At 41.3% G+C, this 21,464-nt stretch overlaps 1 protein-coding gene and 1 long non-coding RNA gene across 2 annotated transcripts in view; one reads left to right on the top strand and one right to left on the bottom strand.

Annotated features, from left to right (window-relative positions):
* The window catches only part of polb (polymerase (DNA directed), beta), a 108,904-nt gene extending 95,397 nt beyond the window's left edge, over nt 1–13,507 (bottom strand). Inside the window, exons 1-4 of the mRNA XM_072554245.1 lie at nt 13,295–13,507; nt 5,643–5,700; nt 5,084–5,150; nt 1,188–1,262 (exon numbers count right to left, since the gene is read on the bottom strand). Of these exons, the coding sequence (XP_072410346.1) occupies nt 1,188–1,262; nt 5,084–5,150; nt 5,643–5,700; nt 13,295–13,355 (261 nt within the window). The 5' untranslated portion in view covers nt 13,356–13,507. The remainder of the gene's footprint in view (nt 1–1,187; nt 1,263–5,083; nt 5,151–5,642; nt 5,701–13,294) is intronic.
* Nucleotides 13,508–13,509: 2 nt separating this feature from the next.
* LOC140459753 (uncharacterized) overlaps nt 13,510–21,464 on the top strand; it is a 35,078-nt gene continuing 27,123 nt past the window's right edge. The window contains exon 1 of the long non-coding RNA XR_011953859.1: nt 13,510–13,585. This is a non-coding gene — a long non-coding RNA (uncharacterized lncRNA). The remainder of the gene's footprint in view (nt 13,586–21,464) is intronic.

Raw genomic sequence — 21,464 nt, 5'->3', positions numbered from 1 at the left:
GCATGTTCTGTGGTCTGCAGGAAACAGTTTTTCACATTTATGTTGAGTGCATTCATTTGCAGCCCCTTTTTAAGATTTTTGAGGGGCAAGCAGCTTAAACCTTGGACACACTTCGGCCCCACACTCTTCATCTACAATTACCCAATGCAGAGAAAGGGAGACAGGTCTCGTGGCTTTGCTCCTGGGCTGGGCAAGATGGCCATTCACAGGTCCTTGCAGCTGGCCAAGGAGGAACTCGTTGTCTTTCACTGTCTGCTCCTCTTGCGTGGTTATGTTGGCACTAGGATATCCCTGGAGCAGGAGCACACAGTGCTCACCGGTATAATGAAGGCCTTTCCGATTGGCACTGCAGGAACTGGAGGGCAGCACCAGTTTGAGCAGTGATATTTTGCTTAAGTAAGGTAAGTTTTCTTTCAACTTCTGAAGTTTGTGCTCCTGGTTTTGTGCACAGTAAGAGGAAGTTTTATTTTTCTTTTGTACTGATTTTGGACCTCTTGGAACAGCCAAAGGGGGATTTTATTTAAATCTCATACTATCCCTGTCCCTGGTGTGCTTGATGCTGTTGGTGTGAGGGGATTTTACTTTTAGTTGAAATGAGTAGAGGAACCGTCCTCTGGATTTTGAAACCCTTGTTGTCCCTATTCTGGGACCGTTCAATGGGGACAGAGCAGAGGGGATTTGTTGTTTTTTAAGTTTCCTTTGCTTTCGAACAAGCAGGGGAAAGCTTATTTTACAGTTCGACCTGTTTCCAAAAATGGTTGCTGAGGGCGGAATCAAGGGGGGCCATTTTATGTCAATTTACTGATTTTCATTTTTCCTGAATCAAAGATACTTTCTTTTTGTTTTGAGATGCGAGGAAACTTTTCCTTCTACTTAAATAGGATAGAGAAACCTTTATGCTATATTTTACCCATGCAGTCCCCACCCAGGAGTGTTTGATGGGGGAGGTGTCATCTTTTTATTTCTATCCTTGTTTAAAAGAGTATAAAGAAAATTCAGACGAAAAGTAAGAGCAATCATAATGTCATGATCAGAAGGCCACTTAGCCAATAAGATTTCTGGAACAATGATGTAATTTCTTATTTGCATGTAAAGGACCTATCAAAATACTACCATTAACCTCCATCAAATCTAAATCAGTTAATTGTAAGCCTGAAAGGTCAACTACAGAGAAATACATAGTATACCTTTTCTAATTTTTGCAGTTTCCCTGTTGCTAGAAATTCATCAATCTTCTTTGCAATCCTGTCACCAACTCCTTCCTAAAAGTGTTGGGAATGGAAATTATAACAGTATTCACTCAGACATTTCACATTTAATAGCTACACATTTAGCAATATAATTTCAAACAATTAATTGCAATGCACAAACAAAAGAATATGTAATTTAGGTGCAGGAAACTGAAGACTGTAACTTTCAAACTTGGAAAACAAAAGAGATGAAAAGTGGAAAAAAAAATCAAGAGATAGATCATGGACAGTAGCATTCATATTCTTTGTTCCAGCACACCATGGTCAAGTTCACAATTTCCAGTAGGTAATCTGGAGGAATGCTGGTGGAACTCAAGTACTCTATCATCAAACAAAATAAACTGAAAAAAGTTCACTCAGTCCACCTTCATTCACATGACAATATAGCATTCAAACAGATATTATGAAATTTAGTGGAATACAAATCGGTGGCGACGACATAATGAAAAAAGACTTGAAATTTATATAGCACCTTCCGCAATGTCTCAAAGCATTTCATAATCAATTATTTTTCCAAAATGTATTACTTATTTGAAAAGTTGAATAAAAGGAAGTTAATTAGGACACTCCAAAATCATACAAACAGCAACGCGCTCATAACAAAAAAAGGGTGATTTTACCCTTATTGACTTTGATATAAATCATGATCCAAATAACTCACCTTGTTTCATTTCCAAATACAACCATTGACTTTAATGAGACAGCATGCTTGCATTTAAAGTCTCATCATACAGTTGGCACCTGTAACAGTATAGCATTCCCTCAGGACTGCACCAAAGGGCCAGCCACTGATTTTGTGCTACAGTATCTGGATTGTGGTCTGAATTCACAACCTTTTCACACAAGCAGCTTGAGTACAACCCTGACACCCTCAATTCTTGATGGTGAAGACTATCAAGTTTTCTCAAAACGTTCGACCTTTCAAGCTGAATATTCTGCAATCTCACAACACAAATGGTCCTTTCTCTATTACACCATTGTATAAAATCGTTCCCACAGCCTTCAGGATTTTGACAGCCTTCTTAAGATCTGGTGTCCAGATTTGAATATAATACTCCAACAGATGACTAACTAGCATTTTATCGAGTTGCAGTGTCATGGTCATACAACACGGAAACAGACACTTTAGTCCAACCAGTCCATGCCGACCATGATCTCAAACTAAACTAGTCCCACTTGCTTGCGCTTGGCCCGCATCCCTTCAAACGTTTATTATTCATGGACTTCTCTAAATGTCTTTTAAATGTTTTATGTTAAGCATTTACATTACTTATTTGCTTTTGTACTCTGTACCTCTATCAATAAAGCTCAAACACTCTCTTATTAGCTTTATCAATTTATCCTACTACCTTGAAACGTTTCCATACATAGCCCCTCCCCCGCCACAAGTAATCTGTGTCAGAGATCTCAGTAAATCTAGACAAAACGAAGATGGTTAAGTTTTGAACAGGTAATGAAAATAATTTCAAAAGCTAATGGTCTGCTGGCCTTTATACCGAGAGCACTAGAATACAACAGGGTAGCAATCATGCTTGAACAAGACAAAGTCTTGGTTTGATCACTTGGTGAGTGTGAGCAGGTCTTGGTATCACAATTGCAGAAGGATATGTTAACCTGTGGAGAGTACAGCACAGATTTAGAGTTTAATATCTGGAATCCAAGCAAGGAGAGATTATTCAAACTAGGGTTGCATTCCTGAAACTGAGACAGTTAAGGTGTAATGCGATCAAAGTTTTCAAGACGGAATAGGGAACATACATGTTGACAAAGAGAAACAATTTCTACTAGGGAGTCTCTGATAGGGAGACATAATCTCAAATTTAGAGCCAGTTCTTTCAGGAAAGAAATTAGCAGATATTTCTAAATACAAAGAAAAGCAACAGTTTGGGACTCTCCTGCAAACTGCAACTGTTGTCATAACCATTGTTAAATTTAAACTGAAACTATTCATCTCAGGCTTTAAGAGATAGGACAAAAATGTGTCTATGAGCTGGTTGAGGATCTGCCATGATTTCATTGAATCTTATAATGATTCTGATCACTTTAGAAGTTCACAGCTTTTCATTCATTGCTTTATTTGACAAACAGAGTTCTTTTCCATAAAGGACATAAAACCTAATTCTATATCATAATTTTTTTCTTGAATATCTCCCACTAATCTTCTGTCATGTTACCCATTTTGAGGCCTGCCCTAATCCTGTTGAAGTCAGCCTTATCTAAATCCCGAATCTTAATAGCTATTTCACGTTTCTTCCTTTCAAATAGTACGTTGAATTCAATCATATTTAGATGCTATTTGATAAACGTCAGTGAACAGACTAATGGTGCACAAAGTTGGTTCATTATTAAATATAATAATAATGCTTCCCCCTCATTGACCTTAACGTTGTTGTTATCCAAAATTAGCAATGACACACCCAAATTCACTCCCTTTCAAGCATGTGAGAGAGAGATCACAATTTTCACTTCAGCTGCTGTTAGTGAAATATCAGCAGCTTTAAAATCAAGTAATGTGTATTGTTGCACTAAGAAAAGCTCTCTGGGAGAATTCAGCATTGAATGACATCGAGAATCTTATGAAGTAAAGAAATTCTGCCTGACAATAGCCTTCCAATTGGTTGAGAGGCAGATTGTTAAAAAACCCATAACTGCCAAGAGCAGAATGTGGGGAAAGAAGTATCCAGCTAGAAACCATCAATATCTCCCTCTCTCTTTTTCTCACTGCATATGAAGAAAATAAATAAAACCAAGAAATCTTAGAAGAAAGAATTCATACAAGAAATGACCTAAGTTCACCTGGTCAACATCACATCAATGAGCAATAGTTCCCCTGCAGACAACAGTGTATCATCATTGCAAAAATTAAAAGGACTATGAGAAAAATACCTTTTTAACCTGGTAATTTCAACTTTTGATCTTCAGAATTTTGTTTACCTTGTCTATATTCTTTTGTACGGACACAGTACGCATGCGAAACTGTTTCTCGTTAGTCTGTCTTAACTATGATCAAGTGTATGTATGTTTAGGGTTTTTGAAGGGGTATAGTTTAAGTTTGAAATCCTTTACCTGATCTTGTTGAATTAAGTGTGCTTCAATACAAAGTTACTTTCCAGTTATCAATGAAATCGGGTGTGAATTGTTTTTGTCCTGAGTAACAATCAGTCAGACAAATTTGTCATTTTGATGGTGTCACTGGGATTTTGTACATTTGTGACAGCTTGTGGAAGAGTTGGGCACAATTATCAGCTCACTCTTCCCAGATAGATTGTGACTCGTGCTAGTGTAATTATCACAATGTATGTGAAAGCTAAAAAAAATTAAAAGCAGCCTGCCTTTCTTAAATACTTGTCTAATCTCTGCATTCATACATCTGTTACTTCTCAATTGCTACTGGAGGTTTTACAGACAGGTTCCATGTATATTTGTTCATTTCATTAATCTACCCATAAAGTATCTGCTGCTTCTGTGTCTCTTATTATATCCTCTGTTATTAGTGAAGTTCTTTCATTCTTGATCACTAAGGATACTCTTTACCCCTCTTTTTTCATTATCTTCCTGGTATATTTAGTTTCCAGTCCTGAACACCTGTTTTGTGGTCATGTCTCAGTAATAAAAACTATATCATACTGTTCAAGCTGATTTTTAATCTAAAATTCAACTCTCTTCTTATTCCTTGCATTTATGTAAAAAAACACTCTTTGGACTACACACTTCAACCTCTTGTAACTTCAGATCATTTAAGAAAAGTTAATAATGAAGCAAAACAAATATATTTTAAACTTTAAAGCATTTTAGAAGTTATAAAAATGTTTTCAATAATTACAAGTGCTTACCAGCTTTTTGGCTTCTGCACCACTCTTGATCTTTGTTGGATACTTTGCAATAACTGAAGCTGCTTTCCTATCATAAGAAAATAATAAGAAATACCAACTCTGAAAGACCCATTTGCCATACAGCAATCATTCACAGTTAAGTAGAGAGTTACAACATAATGCTGTTTTGTAAAAGTGTTCTGCACATTTATGTTACTAAGGGAGTCTTACATATAAATCTGGTATTGCACAATGTCATTGAACATACAATTAATTAACAGTAATCTGATCTGCAAAGTGACAAAATAAGGATTAAACATACATTCTTATTCACTGCTTTGTTCTTAATCTAAATACCCAATCTGATTACACATTGTTCACATTGGTAATCACGGCTTCTTTTCAGATCGTCACAATGTGCAAGAATATCAGTTCATGCTGATCTATTTGGAAGTACCATATGATGTCATGATAACTGATCTTTACTGGGTTAACCAAGACTAAGTATCAGAACATGTAAAATAATCCTCTCAACTGGGATTTTTTTACTTGCATCTAAACAGCCTATCTTGGGATTTACCTGTATGCATTGTACTTGTGCATTGCCCGGTTCACATTCCTCTCAAAGTTAGCCAGCTCTGCAGAAAATATTAGTGTAAATATGTTAAAAAATATTAATACACATTTTTTTAAAAAAAGCATACAAATCAAGAAAGCCTCGAAACTCATCTTAATTTTTCCATCCAGAATGAAAAAAAAAATTCATTTCCGCCTCACTGAAATGTCTCTTCCAGAAGTGTAAATTTGTACTCCACCTTCCCAAATCAAATGTTTACTTCCAAGCATTCCGAACAAATTGCCTGAAAAAGATTTATTCCCTCACACCAGTCCATAATTTTCATTTCACTATTTTTAGCTTAAGCTTTGTTCTCCAAATTGCTTAAATTTTAGTGTATTCTCATAAGGCTGTCCTTTAATTATCTACTTTCACAGTTTGAGGGCCTCAACTTCTCCTGATAAGGTAATCACTTAATACCATGACTCTTTTCTGCACTATCTCCAAAACTGAGACACAATATTACCCTGCAGTTGGAGGGCCGGAATTAATTAAGAACAGTCAGCATGGCTTCGTTAATGGGAGGTCATGCCTGACTTAACTTGATTGAATTTTTCAAAGAGGTTCAGATCAGAGCACACATCCGATGGATTTTTACTTGATCTATAGTCGGTTCTGCTATATGTTTCTTCAAGGCGAATTGGCTTTAACTAGATTGAAGAATCGAGACCATTATTTGTAGAACTCGAACTTTCCTGACCTCATTAGTTTAAATGACACATATTCCATAATTTTCTTATAATGCAAGATCAAACAAGAATGGAACTATTGCATCAGAGCCGACTGTACATGGACTTCAGCAATGCTTTTGATAAGATCCCTCTTGGGAGGCTGATAGTGAAAGTCAGAGCCCATGAGATCCAAAGAAAATGAGCTAATCGGATCGAGAATTGGCTGAGTGGCAGGAAGTAGAGGATGGTAGTCAAGGGATGTTTTTATGACTGACAGCCTATGTCCAGGAGGGTTATACAGAAATCAGTATTGGGATGCTTGCTGATATATATAAAAACGATTTAGATTTGAATGGAGGAGGGTTGATCAGTAAGTTCACCGATGACACAAAAAATGATGAGGTGGTAAATACTGAAGATTACATGAGCATACAGACATGTTGGTCAGTTGGACTGATCAGTGTGAAATGGAATTCAATCCAGAGAGGTGAGAGGTGATGCACTTGGGAAAGACAAATGAGGCAGGGAAGACATGTTGAACAGTAGAACCTTGGGAAACACTGAGGATCAAAGGGAATTTGGTGTGCATATCCACTAGTAAGGGAACAGGTAGACAAAGTGGTGAAGAAGTATATAGGATACTTGCCTTTATTAGCCAAATTAGAAAGAACTTAAGAGCAGGGAGGTTAAGCTAAAATGTTAGGCCAAAACTAAAGTATTGGCTTGCAGTGGGATGCAATTAGAATTATATTAGAATCCCTGTAGCTTGAAAACAGGCCCTTCGACCCAACAAGTCCACACCAACCCTCAGAAGAGTAACCCACCCAGACACATTCCCCTACCCTATATTTACCCTGGTGCTGTGAGGCAGCAGTTCTAACCACTGAGCGACCGTGCTGCCCTGCTTTCAAGCTGGTGAGAGGAGATTTACCAGGATGTTGCATAGGCTGGAGAATTTGAGTTATGAACAGAATTAGATAGACTGAGGTTATTTTCCATGGAACAAAGCTGCTGAGGGTATGAAAATGATTGAGATGATTAAAATCATGAAGGACATAGATACTGTAGACAGGAAGGAATCTTTCCCCTTGCTTGACAGTTCAATAACTGGGTGGGCGGGGGCATAGATTTACAGAGCTGGAGGTTTAGAGGGGATGTGAAGAAAATATTTTCACCCAGATGCTGGCAGAAATCTGGATCTTACTTTCTGTTTGGCGAGTAGAGGCTGACACCTCACAACATTTAAGAAGTATTTAGATGTGCACTTGCTGTGTTACAACATTCAAGACTATGGACTGGAAGAGAGAATCAGAATAATTAGGTGCTTGTTTCTCAATGGCATTGACTTGATGGGCTGAAGGCCTATCTTCTGTGCTGTAAACCTCTATGACTTAAATTCTACTCCAAACAAATGTATTTAATAAAAAAAAATGTCATTTTAAATTACTGTCAACACCACAGAGGACAACCAATTCCCATGCCCCTCAGATCATTACTGCAGCTCAGAATGCTTCACTGCTAATGAATCAAATTTGATTATTGCTGTGCAGGAAAGCAGAACAGCTAAATAGCACACCTTCTATAATATTCTGGCCTTGGAATCTCCTTTAAAACTTGGACAGCACTTGAACTTAAAGGTAACAAATTGCATGTAGGAATCACAAGGATGTATGCAGTGATTTGTCATGAGGATTTCATAAAAGTGGCTATTTTCAACAAACAGGACTGGTCTTTGATGAGACCACTATGACTGTTGACACTGCGACACTACTGAGCTGTTGGCACTGAAAAAACAGTGACAATTTCCTTGAAGGTGTCAAGGAGATGGTTTCTCCCATGCCAGGTGAAGTGAAAAAGGTTTTTCTCTAAAATAGTTTACAGTCAGATCACTTGGAAATTTCTGACGGCCTTGGGTGATGTGACAAAACCAGGATGTCCAGTCACCTGGACGAGAATTTGGATTGACATGGGTGCAGAATCGGCTTTTGGGTTATTGCAGTGTTTAGGTCTAAGATTCAGATTGGGGTTCAAATGTAGGAGTAAAAGCAGCCATTCAGTTCATTGTGTCTGCTCCACAATCAATGATCTCACAATTCTCATCTCCGCTTTACCTTTTCCCCATGACTAATCTCCTTACTGGAATCAACTGAGTGAACCTTCATTGGACAGCCATCAATGACAGTACACCTTTCCTTAAATAAACAAACTGTTCACACTATTCCAGGTGCAGTCCAACTAATGCCTTGTGCAGTTTTATCAAGAATTTCCTGTTTCTTCTCCATTCCCTTGTTCCCATTTGCTTTCCATATTACGCACTGAACTTCACAGAATCAAGAACCCCGACAGTTTGGAAGGAGGTTATTCGACTAATCGAGTCCACACTGATGCACCTATCTCTGCACCCTGCATTTCCAATGGCTAATCTACTTAGCTTGCACATCTTAGGACTGTGACAGAGCACCCAAAGGAAACCCACACAGATACCAGGGGAATGTGCAAACTACAGACGGTCGCCCTAGGGAGGAATCGAATCCAGGTTCCTGGGGCAGTGAGGCAGCAGTACTAAAACTGAGCCACCCATGCTGTTAGAATGCTGGCATTTTGTGATCTTTGCATGAGGACACCCAAATTCCTCTGTGCTGTATTTTTCTCCATTTAAATAATATTCAACTCTTCTATATAAAAAAAAAACAAACGAACAAGGTCCTGCATGGGAGACAAACCAGTAAAGTTAGATCACATGGGATTCAGGGTAAGCTTGCCAATTGGATACAAAATTGGCTTAACAGCAGCAGACAGACTGGTGGAGGACTGTTTTTCGGATTGGAGTACTGTGGCCAGTGGTGTTCCACAGGGATCAGTACTGGATCCACTTTTGTTTGTCATTTATATAAATGAGAATATACAAAGTATGGTTCGTACATTTGAGGATGACACCAAGGTTGGTGGAATAGTGGACAGTGAAGAAGGTTATTTAAGATTACAAACAGTTTTTGATCGATTGAGTCAATGAGCTTAAGTGTAGCGCAGAGAATTTAATTTGAATAAATGCAAGTTATTGCATTTTAGTAAAAACAAACAAAGGCAAGACTTCTACAAGTAAAAGTAGGGCCTTGGGTAATGTTGCAGAATAGAGAGACCTCGGGGTTCAGGTATATAATTCATTGAAGTCTACATCATACACAGACAGGGTAGTTAAGAAAGTGTTTAGCAGCCTGCCTTCATTGTTCAGACCTTTGAATACTAGAGTTGGGACATTATGCTGCTGTTGTACACGATGTTGGCAAAGCCTCTTGTGGAGTACAGTGTCCAGTTCTGCTCTACGTTATAGGTAGGATATTATAAAGCTCGGCAGGGTTCAGAAGAGATATATCAGGATGTTGCTAGGAATGGATGGATGGCTTAAGTGAGAAGGAGAAGCTGATAGGTTGGGATTTTTCTCACTGGAGCATAGGAGGTTTAAGGGTGACCTTATCGATGTTTCTAAAATCATGAGGGGTATAGAAAGGGTGAATGGCAAGTGTCTTTTCCCCATGATTGGGGATTTCAAGATTAGGGGGCATTTTTTAAGGTGAGAGAAAGAACCAAAAACAGTCAGGAGGGGCAATTTTTATTTAAACACAGAAAGTGGTTTGTGTTTGGAATGAACTTCCAGAGGAAGTGGTGGGTACAGGTACAGTTACAATGTTTGGAAGACATTTAGATAAGTCCACGAATAAGAAATATTTGGAGAGATATAGTCCAAGCTCAGGCAGGTGGGACAAATTTTGTTTGGGATTTTGATCGGCATGGACTGGTTGGACCAAAGGGTCTGTTTCCGTGCTGTAGGACGATAATGCAAATGCTGGAAATCTGAAATAAAAAAACAGAAATTGCTGGAAAAGCTCAACAGATCAGGTGGCATTTGTAGGATAATAATATTATTCCTCTGAAAAATGAAATCCAAAAGAGCTGCATGTGCTGGAAATCAAAAACAGAAGCTGCTGGAAAAGCTCGTCAGGATGCTCTTCGAATCCTCTCACCAAACTGCATGACTTCACATCTTCTAACTTGCATTGCAGCTGTCAAGTTATTGCACACTCATGTAACCTCTTTATATCCCACTAGAGACTGCTTGCACAATCACCTGATGAAGGAGCAGCGCTCTGAAAGCTAGTATGCTTCCAACTAAACCTGTTGGACGAAAACCTGGTGTGACTTTTTAAACTTTGTACACCCCAATCCAACACTGGCATCTCCAAATCTTGCCTTTCCATTTGTTTTTGCATCATCAGAAAACTTAGCTGTTGTCCGTTCACTTTCCTCATCCAAGTCATTATCATATATTATGAACAACTGTGACCCTTGCAAAGATCCCTGCAGTACTCGACTAGTTCCAGGTCGGTATCCTGAAAATGATCACCTTAACCTACCTCTCTTTTTGTCAGTCAGCCAATCCTCTAACCAGCTAACAGACTGCACTCAATATAATGGGCTCTTCTACATGTAACCTAACGGGGTACCTTATTGAATGCCTTTTGGAAATGGTGGGCATCAAGTTGATGATTGGGTTTTGGGTGCAGCTCTAAATCTCACTGTTAAACACAGACTACAAAATCTTGTCAAAGGTAATCGCCAACCGGGTCAGGCCTGCCCTGGGATCGGTGATCCACCCTGACCAAACCTGTGCTGTACTGGGCAGGAAGATCGCTGAGAGTCTCGTACTCCTCAGGGATACGATCGCCTACGTGCAGGACAGGGGGGTGGACACCTGTCTCATCAGCCTGGACCAGGAGAAAGCCTTTGACAGGACATCGCATACATCTATGAGAGATGTCCTCTCCAAAATGGGCTTTGGGGAGGGAATCGGTAATTGGATCAGACTGCTCTACACTAACATTGTCAGTGCAGTCTCAATCAATGGGTGGGAATCAGATAGCTTCCCAGTCAGATCTGGAGTCAGGCAGGGCTGCCCTCTCTCTCCTGCCTTGTTTGTGTGCTGCATAGAGCCATTTGCCGAGTCCATCAGGAAGTATGCGAGCCTGAGAGGGGTGACTATTCCTGGCAGCGGGGGCCTGCAGGTTAAGGCCTCCCTGTACATGGATGACGTGCCGTTTTTTGCTCGGATCCGCTGTCCATGCGCAGACTCATGTGCATATGTGACCAGTTTGAACGGGCCTCGGGGGCCAAGGTAAACCGAAGCCATGCTCTTTGGGAACTGGGCCGACCAATCCTTGATCCCCTTCACCGTCAGGTCCGACCACCTGAAGATGCTGGGTATTTGGTTTGGGGGGCTGGGGCGTGCGCCAAGTTTTGGGCGGAGCATATCAGCAAAGTGAGGCAGAAACTGGGCAGATGGAAGCTACGGTAGCTCTCCATCGCGGGAAAAAACCTGGTCATCAGGTGTGAGGCACTGTCATTGCTATTATACATGGCACAGGTCTGGCCTATTCCCAGAACCTGTGCCGCTGCAGTCACCCCGGCCATCTTCCAGTTTATATGGAGGTCAAAGATGGACCGGGTCCGAAGGGACTCGCTGTACAAAGAAATGGGCAACGGGGGAAAAAAATACACCCAATGCCACCCTCACCCTGATGGCCACCTTTGTGTGTGGCTGCATCAAGCTGTGCGTGGATCCCTGGTACGCAAACACCAAGTGTCACTACGTCCTGAGATTCTACCTGTCTCCGGTGTTGCGAAGGATGGGCCTGGCCTCGCTGCCGCGCAACGCTCCGAATAGTTGGACCGTTCCATATCACCTGTCCTTCGTGGAGAAGTTTATGAAGAAAAACACCTTTGACCACAAGTCCATCGGGAAGTGGTCAGCATGTAGTGTCCTTGAGTCCCTTCGGGAAAGGGAGAGGGCGGATCCTATCGAGCGGTTCCCTGAGCAGACTGTCAAAGCCATTTGGCAGAATGCCTCATCGCCAGAACTTTCTAACAAACACCAAGACATGGCTTGGCTGGTGGTGAGAAGGGCTCTGTCTGTGAGATCCTTTATGCCCACCCGGACTCTCAGCCACACCGCACGCTGCCCTCGAAGCGGCTGCGGGGGGGGGGGGGGGAAACGAGACTGTCACACACCTCCTTCTGGAATGTGCCTACGCAGAAGAAGTCTGGAGAGGAACGCAGTGGTGTTTGTCGAGGTTCGTCCCGAGCAGGGCCGTGACGCGGGACTCCGTGCTCTGCGGCCTGTTCCCCGGGACGCACACCGAGACGAACATTAACTGCGCCTGGAGGATCATCAACTCGGTGAAGGACGCTCTCTGGGCGGTCCGAAACCTGTTGATCTTCCAGCTGAAGGAGTTGACCCCCGACTGAGTGTTGCGGACTGGCACATTCCAAGGTCCAGGACTACGTGCTGAGGGACGCGCTGAAGCTTGGGGCAGCTGCCGCCAAGGCACGGTGGGGAAAGACCACCGTGTAACATCTGCCTGCCAAAGAACAGGGGGCCCGCGCAGTCATTTGGGCTCTGCTGACAGCTCAGCTAAAAATGGAATCGTACAGACCCGTAAATAGGAATGATTACTCTGTTTTCGGTATGCAAACAAATGGAATGTTTACATATGTATGGTATGTTCAACTGTACAGACCATTAAAGTATTTTATGAATAAAGTATATTTTTGAAATTCAAAAAAAAGGATTCGAATCAGGGTGGGCGTCAAATTCGGAATTAGGTTTCGAGTTAGAATTATATTTAGGTGCTTCAAATTGGGGTTTACTTTTAGATATTGGTTTGGGTTCCGGGTTGAAAGTTTAATGCTATACTATCTCACATGGTGAATATTGCAAATATGTTTTCTCTAACTGGGGGGAAAAAAAACATTTGGACCCGCTTTCAACACCGGCTGAGGAAGGACGGTCCTGAGGCAAAGGCTTGTCATTCCCTCTCGGTGGTTGAGGATCGGAACGACAAACCCGTCCGCCGCCTCCTCCTCCTCCTCCTCCTCCTCCATTCCTCTTACCGATTAGGAAGTCGGTAATCCCCTCGTTGAGCGTCTCTTGCGGCGCTTTCCTCTTGCTCATGGTGGCGGAGGGCGACGAAGTAACGAGGCAATCCGACCCCCCAGCCGCCTCTTGGCGTCACCCGTCGGCCGTGACGGGGCTTCGCCCCGGGCTTGTCGCCGTCAGGCAAAGGCCAGGCTTCGGCTGCGTTGCCAGGCCGCGTGCGCGCGACCAACGGCCAGCTGGGATTTAAATCGAGCGGTCGCGCGCGCGCGCGCGAGAGAGAGACCCAACCGTCACCAAGATTGCAGGTACCACCGCAACCAATTCGTGGCGACTTATAAACCTCATGTAGTTTTAACGTGGGCATCTCTAGGCAATTGTTGGCTGATTTACTTTACTTTGCCCAGCGTTTACTGGCTGAAATTGTGGGATTCCTTTCACAAATGGCGATGCAAGTTCCTCAACCCCCCAAAAGCATTGTTGTTTTCCTCATGACTGGCACCTCCACCCACCCCAGCCTTTCCAACCGATTTGCTTTTTATTTTTTTTCTCTTTTTTTAACTCTTTCTTTTTTTTTAATTTAACCCCCACACTGCGGTAGTGCTTATTTTTTCCCCAGCACCCATGGTGTGTATGTGCAGGTGTGAGACACAGTGAAAAGACACAAAGTGCACGAATCTTTATTCAATTTCCACCACCAGGAAGATAGGAAAAACACCCGAGTGGCCAGTGACAAGCACTGCCCTTCAAACCACAGGGCGATGCTGTGTGATCAAAACAGTGAAGGGGAGGGTAGGGACTAAATCAAAATAGAGTTGGAGGGAGAAATGATGCACTCCACTCCCCCGATTTGCATTTTATGTGACCACAAGTGCACATGGCTTTGTGCGTGGGAAAATCAAGTCTCACCGCCTTGACAGAGTTTTTTTTGAAGAAGTGATAAAGAGGATTGATGAGGGCAGAGCAGTCGACGGAATCTATATGGGCACCAGTAAGGCGTTGGACAAGGTTCCACAGAGGAGACGGATGAGCAAGGTTAGGTCTCACAGAATACGGGGCGAACTCGTCATTTGGATAGAGAACTGGCTCAAAGGTGACAGAGGCTGGTGGTGGAGGGATGTTTTTCAGACTCGATGCCTGTGACCAGTGGTATGGAACGAGGATCACTGCTGGTTTCCCTACTTTTTGTCATTTACATAAATGATTTGGATACGAGCATAAGAGGTACAGCTAGTAAGTTTGCAGATGACAGCAAAATTGGAGGTGTAGTGGACAACGAAGAAGGTTACCTCAGATCACAACGAGATCTTGATCAGATGGGCCAATGTGCTGAGAAGTGGCAGATGGAGCTTAATTCAGATGCTGCGTTTTGGGAAAACAGATCTTAGCAGGACTTATACACTTAATGGTAAGGTCCAAGCAAGCGTTGCTGAACAAAGAGACCTTGGAGTGCAGGTTCATAGCTCCTTGAAAGTGGAGTCAAAGGTAGATAGGATAGTGAAGAAGGCGTTTGGTATGCTTTCATTTATTAGTCAGAATATTGTGTACAGGAATTTGGAGGGCATATTGTGGTTGTACAGGATATTGGTTCAGTCACTTTTGGAATATTACATGCAATTCTGGTCTCCTTCCTACTGGAAGGATTTTTTGAAACTTGAAAGGATTCAGAAAAGATTTCCAAGGATGTTGCCAAGTTTGGAGGATTTGAGCTTGAGGGAGAGGCCGAATAGGCTGGGGTTGTTTTCCCTGGAGCATCGGAGGCGGAGGATGATCATATCGAGGTTTATAACATCATGAGGACATGTATACGGTAAATAGACAAGATCTTTTCCCTGGGGTGGGGGAGTCCAGAACTAGTGGGTAAAGGTTTAGGGTGAGGGGGAAAAAATGTAAAAAGAGACCGAAGGGGCAGCTTTTTCGCGCAGAGGGTAGCAAGTGTATGGAATGAGCTGCCAGAGAAATTGGTGAAGGCTAGCACAATTGCAGCATTTTAAAGGCACCTGGGTGGGTGTATGATTAGGAATGGTTAGGAGGGATATGGGCCAGGTGCTGGAAGGTGGGACTAGATTGGGTTGGGATATCTGGTCAGCATCGATGAGTTAAACTGAAGGGTCTATTTCTGTGCTTAACATTTCTATGACTGTCAGTGCTCTTAGAACTGAACAATTTTTTTTTCTTCCCCTCCATCACTTAATCACTTGCATTTACATAGTACCTTTCACTATCACAAAGTCAACTGGCTTCATTCTGGAAGGGTTGGCAGAAGGTTAGTGTCACAGTTGATCTGTGCACGGCAAGCCCCCAACTATTGTCAGCCATCTCTTGATTTGGGGATCTGGTCGAACCAGAGCAAAAGGGTTTCGGGCCTGCTTGTTCATATAATTGTAATCAATGACCCCATTCCTGGGGTTTAATTCAATTTTTCTTCCTATTTTGTGTGCTCTCTGCCTCCTTTTGTACTACATACGACAAAGCCTGCTGGCCACTTTGGCACCATTTGTAATGATTTATGGTAAATTCTGTCAGTTGTTAAAGTCAGTGAGTGCCTCAGATTAACTTGCACATGAAATGGAGGCAGAACGAACTAGATGAGTTTTCATTGCTTATCTGCAATTGCTCTGGAGAAGGTGATGGTGAGCTTGTTGTAACATGCTTTGTGAGAGCACCTGTATAATGGCAGTTATATGAACATGAGCAAACAAGAAAAAAAAGCAATACCAAAATGTTAACACATTGCTGACGCTGAAGCACCGCCTTGGAATATACAAGATAAGTCAAACCAATACGTCAGCCAGAAGCTTTACTGGTTTTTCTTGTGCGGGTAGGGGAAGGACTTTTCAGACACCTGTAATGTCCATACCAAAGTTTCGATGTTTGTGGAGCTATCTTCAAGAAGGAGCACTCACGACCCTGTGATACTGACACTGGATCATCTGTTCTCATGCTGTTGACAAAGATAAATTGGCCAAGACGACAGAGAAAACTCTCCTGCTCTTCCTCCGAGCAGGAGAGTTTTACATCCACCAACAGGTTTAACAGCTCATGCAACAATGGCACTTCTAACTGTACAGCAACATGAAGTGGTCAGTCTTAATTTTTGGACTGAAGTCCTAAAGTAGATCTTGAATTATGATCCCAGCTGATGGTAACATTGGATCGATCCAAGTGAGATTTGATTATGAAAACAAAATCTTGATAAACCATAAATATTCTTCCTGCAGTTTGATAACCATGGTGGTCAGTCACTGAACAAATTAATTGTGTGAAGTACAAAGGAATATCAATGCTTATGATACACGAAAGGAAAAAGTACACATTACACTATGTAAGAACTGTGAAACAAATGTTTTAAAAATTCATCACTTCACCCTCAACACTAAACTCACCGATACGCAACGTCCAGTGAAGGATCACCCCATTTCCATTTTCAAGTATCTTGTTCCATTTACATGGTTGTACTTGGTTTTTTTGCGAGAAACTTCTACATTCACTCAATGCTACTTCACTTTGAATATCTCTTTCAAAGACCTTTAAACAAACTGCTAACACAGTTCACTTATTTACTAATATGGATTTCTTCAGCCTCTTCCACCGCCATTTTCTCTGCAGCTTTATCTTCGTGACAATATAAGCACACAAGACTTTTTCTCCTCACACCACTTTGCAGACTGCTCAATTAACAACGGCTTGAGTGACATAGACTTGTCCTCTCTTGCAGAAGCCTGTACAGTCACTAACCTACTGGCTGGCTCTCTCTTTCTAAACTGGTTCATTTCTGTCTCTTTCTCCCGGTGTCATAAGGCATCTTGTGCAAGACAAAAGCCTTTTTTACCTCAACCCTTATTTTTCTAAGGCACTGAATTCTTCATAGTCATACCGCACAGAAAAAGACCCTTTGGTGCATCTCATCCATCCAACCAAGTTTCCCAAATTAACCCCACTTTAACATATTTCCACACATCCTGTTCACTGAACTCAAAAACAAAATTTACATCCTTCTTTACATTCTTCAGTAGGCAGAACCTTTTTATTTCTTCATTATGTATGTTAAGTTCCAAAAAAAAAGAATCTTCATCATAATTGAATCAGCATCCTATCACAGTCTGTTTTCCACTGACCTGAGCTGCATCTGAAGAAGTCCCCTCATTTTATAAATGTGAACCATTGTGGAGATCACGCAGCTGATCAACCTTTTCCCATGTTACAGTGGAGTTAAAACTTTACAAAGTAGCACAAGTGTTAATCAGAGGAATCCCAGATGTAATGAGCAATCCAATTTTATTTTCAATATATTCTAACATGCACCTGATTTTTGTTTGTATGTGAATGGGAAATAATATCTTGAATATGAAAAATGTGACTGCATAAACATATAAAATCTCCTTGCTCAATCATTTAGTTTTGATAAGAGTAATTAAACACTCTCATTCTCATGATCAAGTTGCATGGAAAGATAACAAGGGTTTTATATCCTTAAATGTGCAGTGTTATGGACCAGACCAAAGCTGCTCAATATTTAGAACATAGTCTGAACTTTATCTTTTTCTTATTTTAAAGGTTAATGTAAGGTATTGCTTTTCAGATGCAATTCACTTGGTCAAACTACCAGAATTTAAGCAAGACACATTTTATTTGAGTCATAGGAGCTGTGTGACACAGAAACAGTCCCTTCCATGCTGACCAGATACCCTGAATTAATTTGCCAACGCTTGGCCCATATCCATCTAAACCCTTCCTGTTCATATACTCATCCAGATGCCTTTAAATATTGTATTGTACCAATCTCCACCACTTCTAACAGGTCATTCTAAACACAGACCAACCTCTGCATGAAAACAGTGCCCCGAAAGTCCCTTTAAATCTTTCCTCTCTCACTTTAAACCTCTGCCCTCTAGTTTTAGACTCCCTGATTGACCCGATCCTTACCCCTCATGATTTTATAAACCTCGATAAGGTCACCCCTCAGCCTCCGATGCTCCATGAAAAATAGCCTCCGGTTAATCAGCTTCTCCATATAGTACAACTCTCCAACCCTGGAAACCTCCTTGTAAATCTTCCCTGATTCCTTTCATGTTTCATAAAGTTTTTCCTGCAGCAGGGAGACCAGAACTGCATGCAATTTTCCAAAAGTGTCCAAACCAATGTCCTATTCAGCTGCAACATGACCTCCCAACTCCTGTACTCAATGCAGTGACCAATAAAAGCAAGTATACCAAACGCCTTCTTCACTATCCCATGGACCTCATCTACAACAGTTGAAACACAAAAAAAAAAGGAAGGCAGGAATTGGAATAACTTAACTTGAGTGGAAAACTTAACAATAATAAATACAATTGCTATTACGAATTAATTGTTTAATATAGCAAAACTTCTTAATCACACTCATGACAAAAGGCAAATTCAGAAAACAGATTGTCTCACAAGCAACTCCAGTAGCAGTAAGAGTAGCCCCAGCTTTTGGCTATAACTGAGCAAGGGAAAAAGTAACTTCCACTTCAAGATCCCAACAGCAATTGCTCAAAAGTAAACACTAAGTTTTGGTTCTGTGAAAGCTTAACCATACCCATTCAGGCTGCTTCTATTGTTCCAACCTTTTAAAACAAAACCCCAAGGCCTCACAACCTGTTTGGTCTAGTGGCTCTGGTAGCCTGCTCAATACCTCTGCCTTAAAACTGCTCTTCAATAAAACTAGTACAAAATAACTACTCTTAAAGCCATAGTATTGTCAGAACAAGCAGACACCAATTAACATGATGAGGAAGCACAAGAAGGGATGTGAGAAATGTACAGCTACTGACCCCTACACTCTGTTACATGATGTCAAGTCTCTTTATTTTGAAAGAAAAGAATAACTTGTAATGAGTCTTGTCCATGCACTGAATATCTCCAAAAAGTGAGAACCGAAGAATATTGCCTTGAAATTCAATTGCATTACCATCACTGAATACGGCACAGTAACAATAACCTGGTAACAAACTTTGACCAAAAAAAGGAACTGGATCCACCACATAAAAAACAATGGCTACAAGAACAGGTCATAGGTCAGGATTCCATGGTGAGTAACTCACCTCCTGACCTCCAAAAGCTTGTCAAGAATCAACAAAGCACAAGTCAGGAACGTAATAGCATACTCGCGACTAGCCTGGATGGGTGCATGCCCAACCCCATAATGAAGAGCATTTTGTACTGATCAGTCCACTTGGTTGGCACCCATCCATCATTGAAACACAATGGCAATAGTGTGTGCCACTGACAAGATGCAATGCAACAAGTCAACAAGGCTTTGGCATTACTTTCCAAATCCATAACCTACCATCTAAGGACAAGAATAGCAAATGAAGGAAATGCCAAGTTACCCTCCAAACAACTCACCATCCTGACTTGGAACCATACATGAAGCTATTCCTTCACGGTCACCAGGTCAAATTCTAGGATCTCTCTCCTGGACACCATTCTCGATGTATCCAAGCCACATGGACTACAGCAGTTCACCATCACTTTTTCAAGGCATTCGAAATTAACAACAAAAGCTAACTTGACAGTGACACTCACTTTTCATTGAATAATGTTGGTATACATGTCCTCAGGATAATCTAAAAGCACTTCACAGCCACTTGGACAGTCATATTACATTTTCAAAATAAACAGAAAGAAAATGTAAACTCAAGATTTCTATAACTTTTTCACCCAAGAATGAATGAGTTTAAACAAAAATGAGGATGCAAGGGTGAGAAAATCTCAGGAGGACAGCATATTTTTGTGTGAGGAGGAACAATGTGGGATAATAACATCATCTTGAAAAAATATTATCAAAACGAGTTGTGCTCTTTGAGATTGTATAATTTTAATATCACTGTCACGGTGTACTATTCTACCTGCTCTCTTCGCAAACATGGCTATGTCTCCAGACATTTGCTTTCATTTAATGTTAGCTAGCTCTGATGTTAAAGTATCTATTTGAGACAGCTCAGGGAATCCATGATGGACTCGACTTGAAGCATCTCTTGACACGTCCTGGAGATTGCACTCTGTGGTAGTCTGGAATATAAAACTCTTCAGACAGTTTAGTTTAAATTATTACCTTCATTTACCAATGGCATCAAAGTTACACTATAATATAAATACCTACAGGCCAGGCTTGAGCTAAGGTTCGAAAACCATTAGCAGAGTACCGGTGCCAGCTCTTACTCCAAGATGTCTCTCAGGCAACTTTCCTTCTTGCTGAAAACAAGCTGTCTTCATCCCAAGTTTGGTATTAAAATTACAAAAACGCCATAGGTCCTTAATCAGATAAGCAGCAATAAAATGGCAAAAGTTTGCAGAGCAAGAGAAACTCATTGACAGGTCTGAGTACACTTGACTAATTAGGCTACATGCATATGAAAGTGGGAACACCGGATCAGGCTAGGCCAGATGGTCAATTGTTTTGGCTCGTACGTCATAACGAGACACCAGTTTAAATTATTGCAGAAAAGGTCATGAGGTCATCTTGGTCAGCTAACATGTCCAGTATCATTATCCTATAAAATGGCTTTTAAAATCATCTTAGATTCCCAGAATGCAAATTAAATTCATAACATTCCAGGATATCGGAGTCCAGGGAACAACACTCAAATGTTCAATCCATGACAAGCCAGCATTCACTCATAACCAACCATAAGGAGGTAAATCTTCCACCAGTTTTAGTCATGTCACTATCTCTCTCTCTCTCTCTCTCTCTCTCTCTCTCTCACACACACACACACACACACACACACACACACACACACACACACACACACACACACACACACACACACACACACACACAAAAACATCTTCCAAACTTCCCGGAGCAGTTAAGATGAGGGAGCGGAGCTTCATAAATTCAAATCTGCTCAGTGTGGTGGACGTGAAAATGTATCAAGATTGTTCTATTGCGTGAATATCCCACTCAGTTTACTAAATTAAGTTCTTTTCCTATTGAGTAGGAGTTTCATTAAGAGTCTTCGATATAAACCAACAATTTAATTGCCTGACATCCTACTATGAAATATGCGTGAGAAGGAACTACTGCCACACATTCCACAAGTGAACAAATGTTATCACCTCATTTACACCAATCCATTGACACTATGAACAGACGTCCCCAATTCCTCTGAAAAAGCACTTTGCTGCATTTTCTGCAGCAACTATGTCACATTTAAG

The sequence above is a fragment of the Chiloscyllium punctatum genome, chromosome 35 (genome assembly GCF_047496795.1).
Source record: "Chiloscyllium punctatum isolate Juve2018m chromosome 35, sChiPun1.3, whole genome shotgun sequence".
In the NCBI taxonomy this organism is placed as follows: Eukaryota; Metazoa; Chordata; class Chondrichthyes; order Orectolobiformes; family Hemiscylliidae; genus Chiloscyllium; species Chiloscyllium punctatum.
This window is presented reverse-complemented; position numbering and strand designations above follow the sequence as displayed.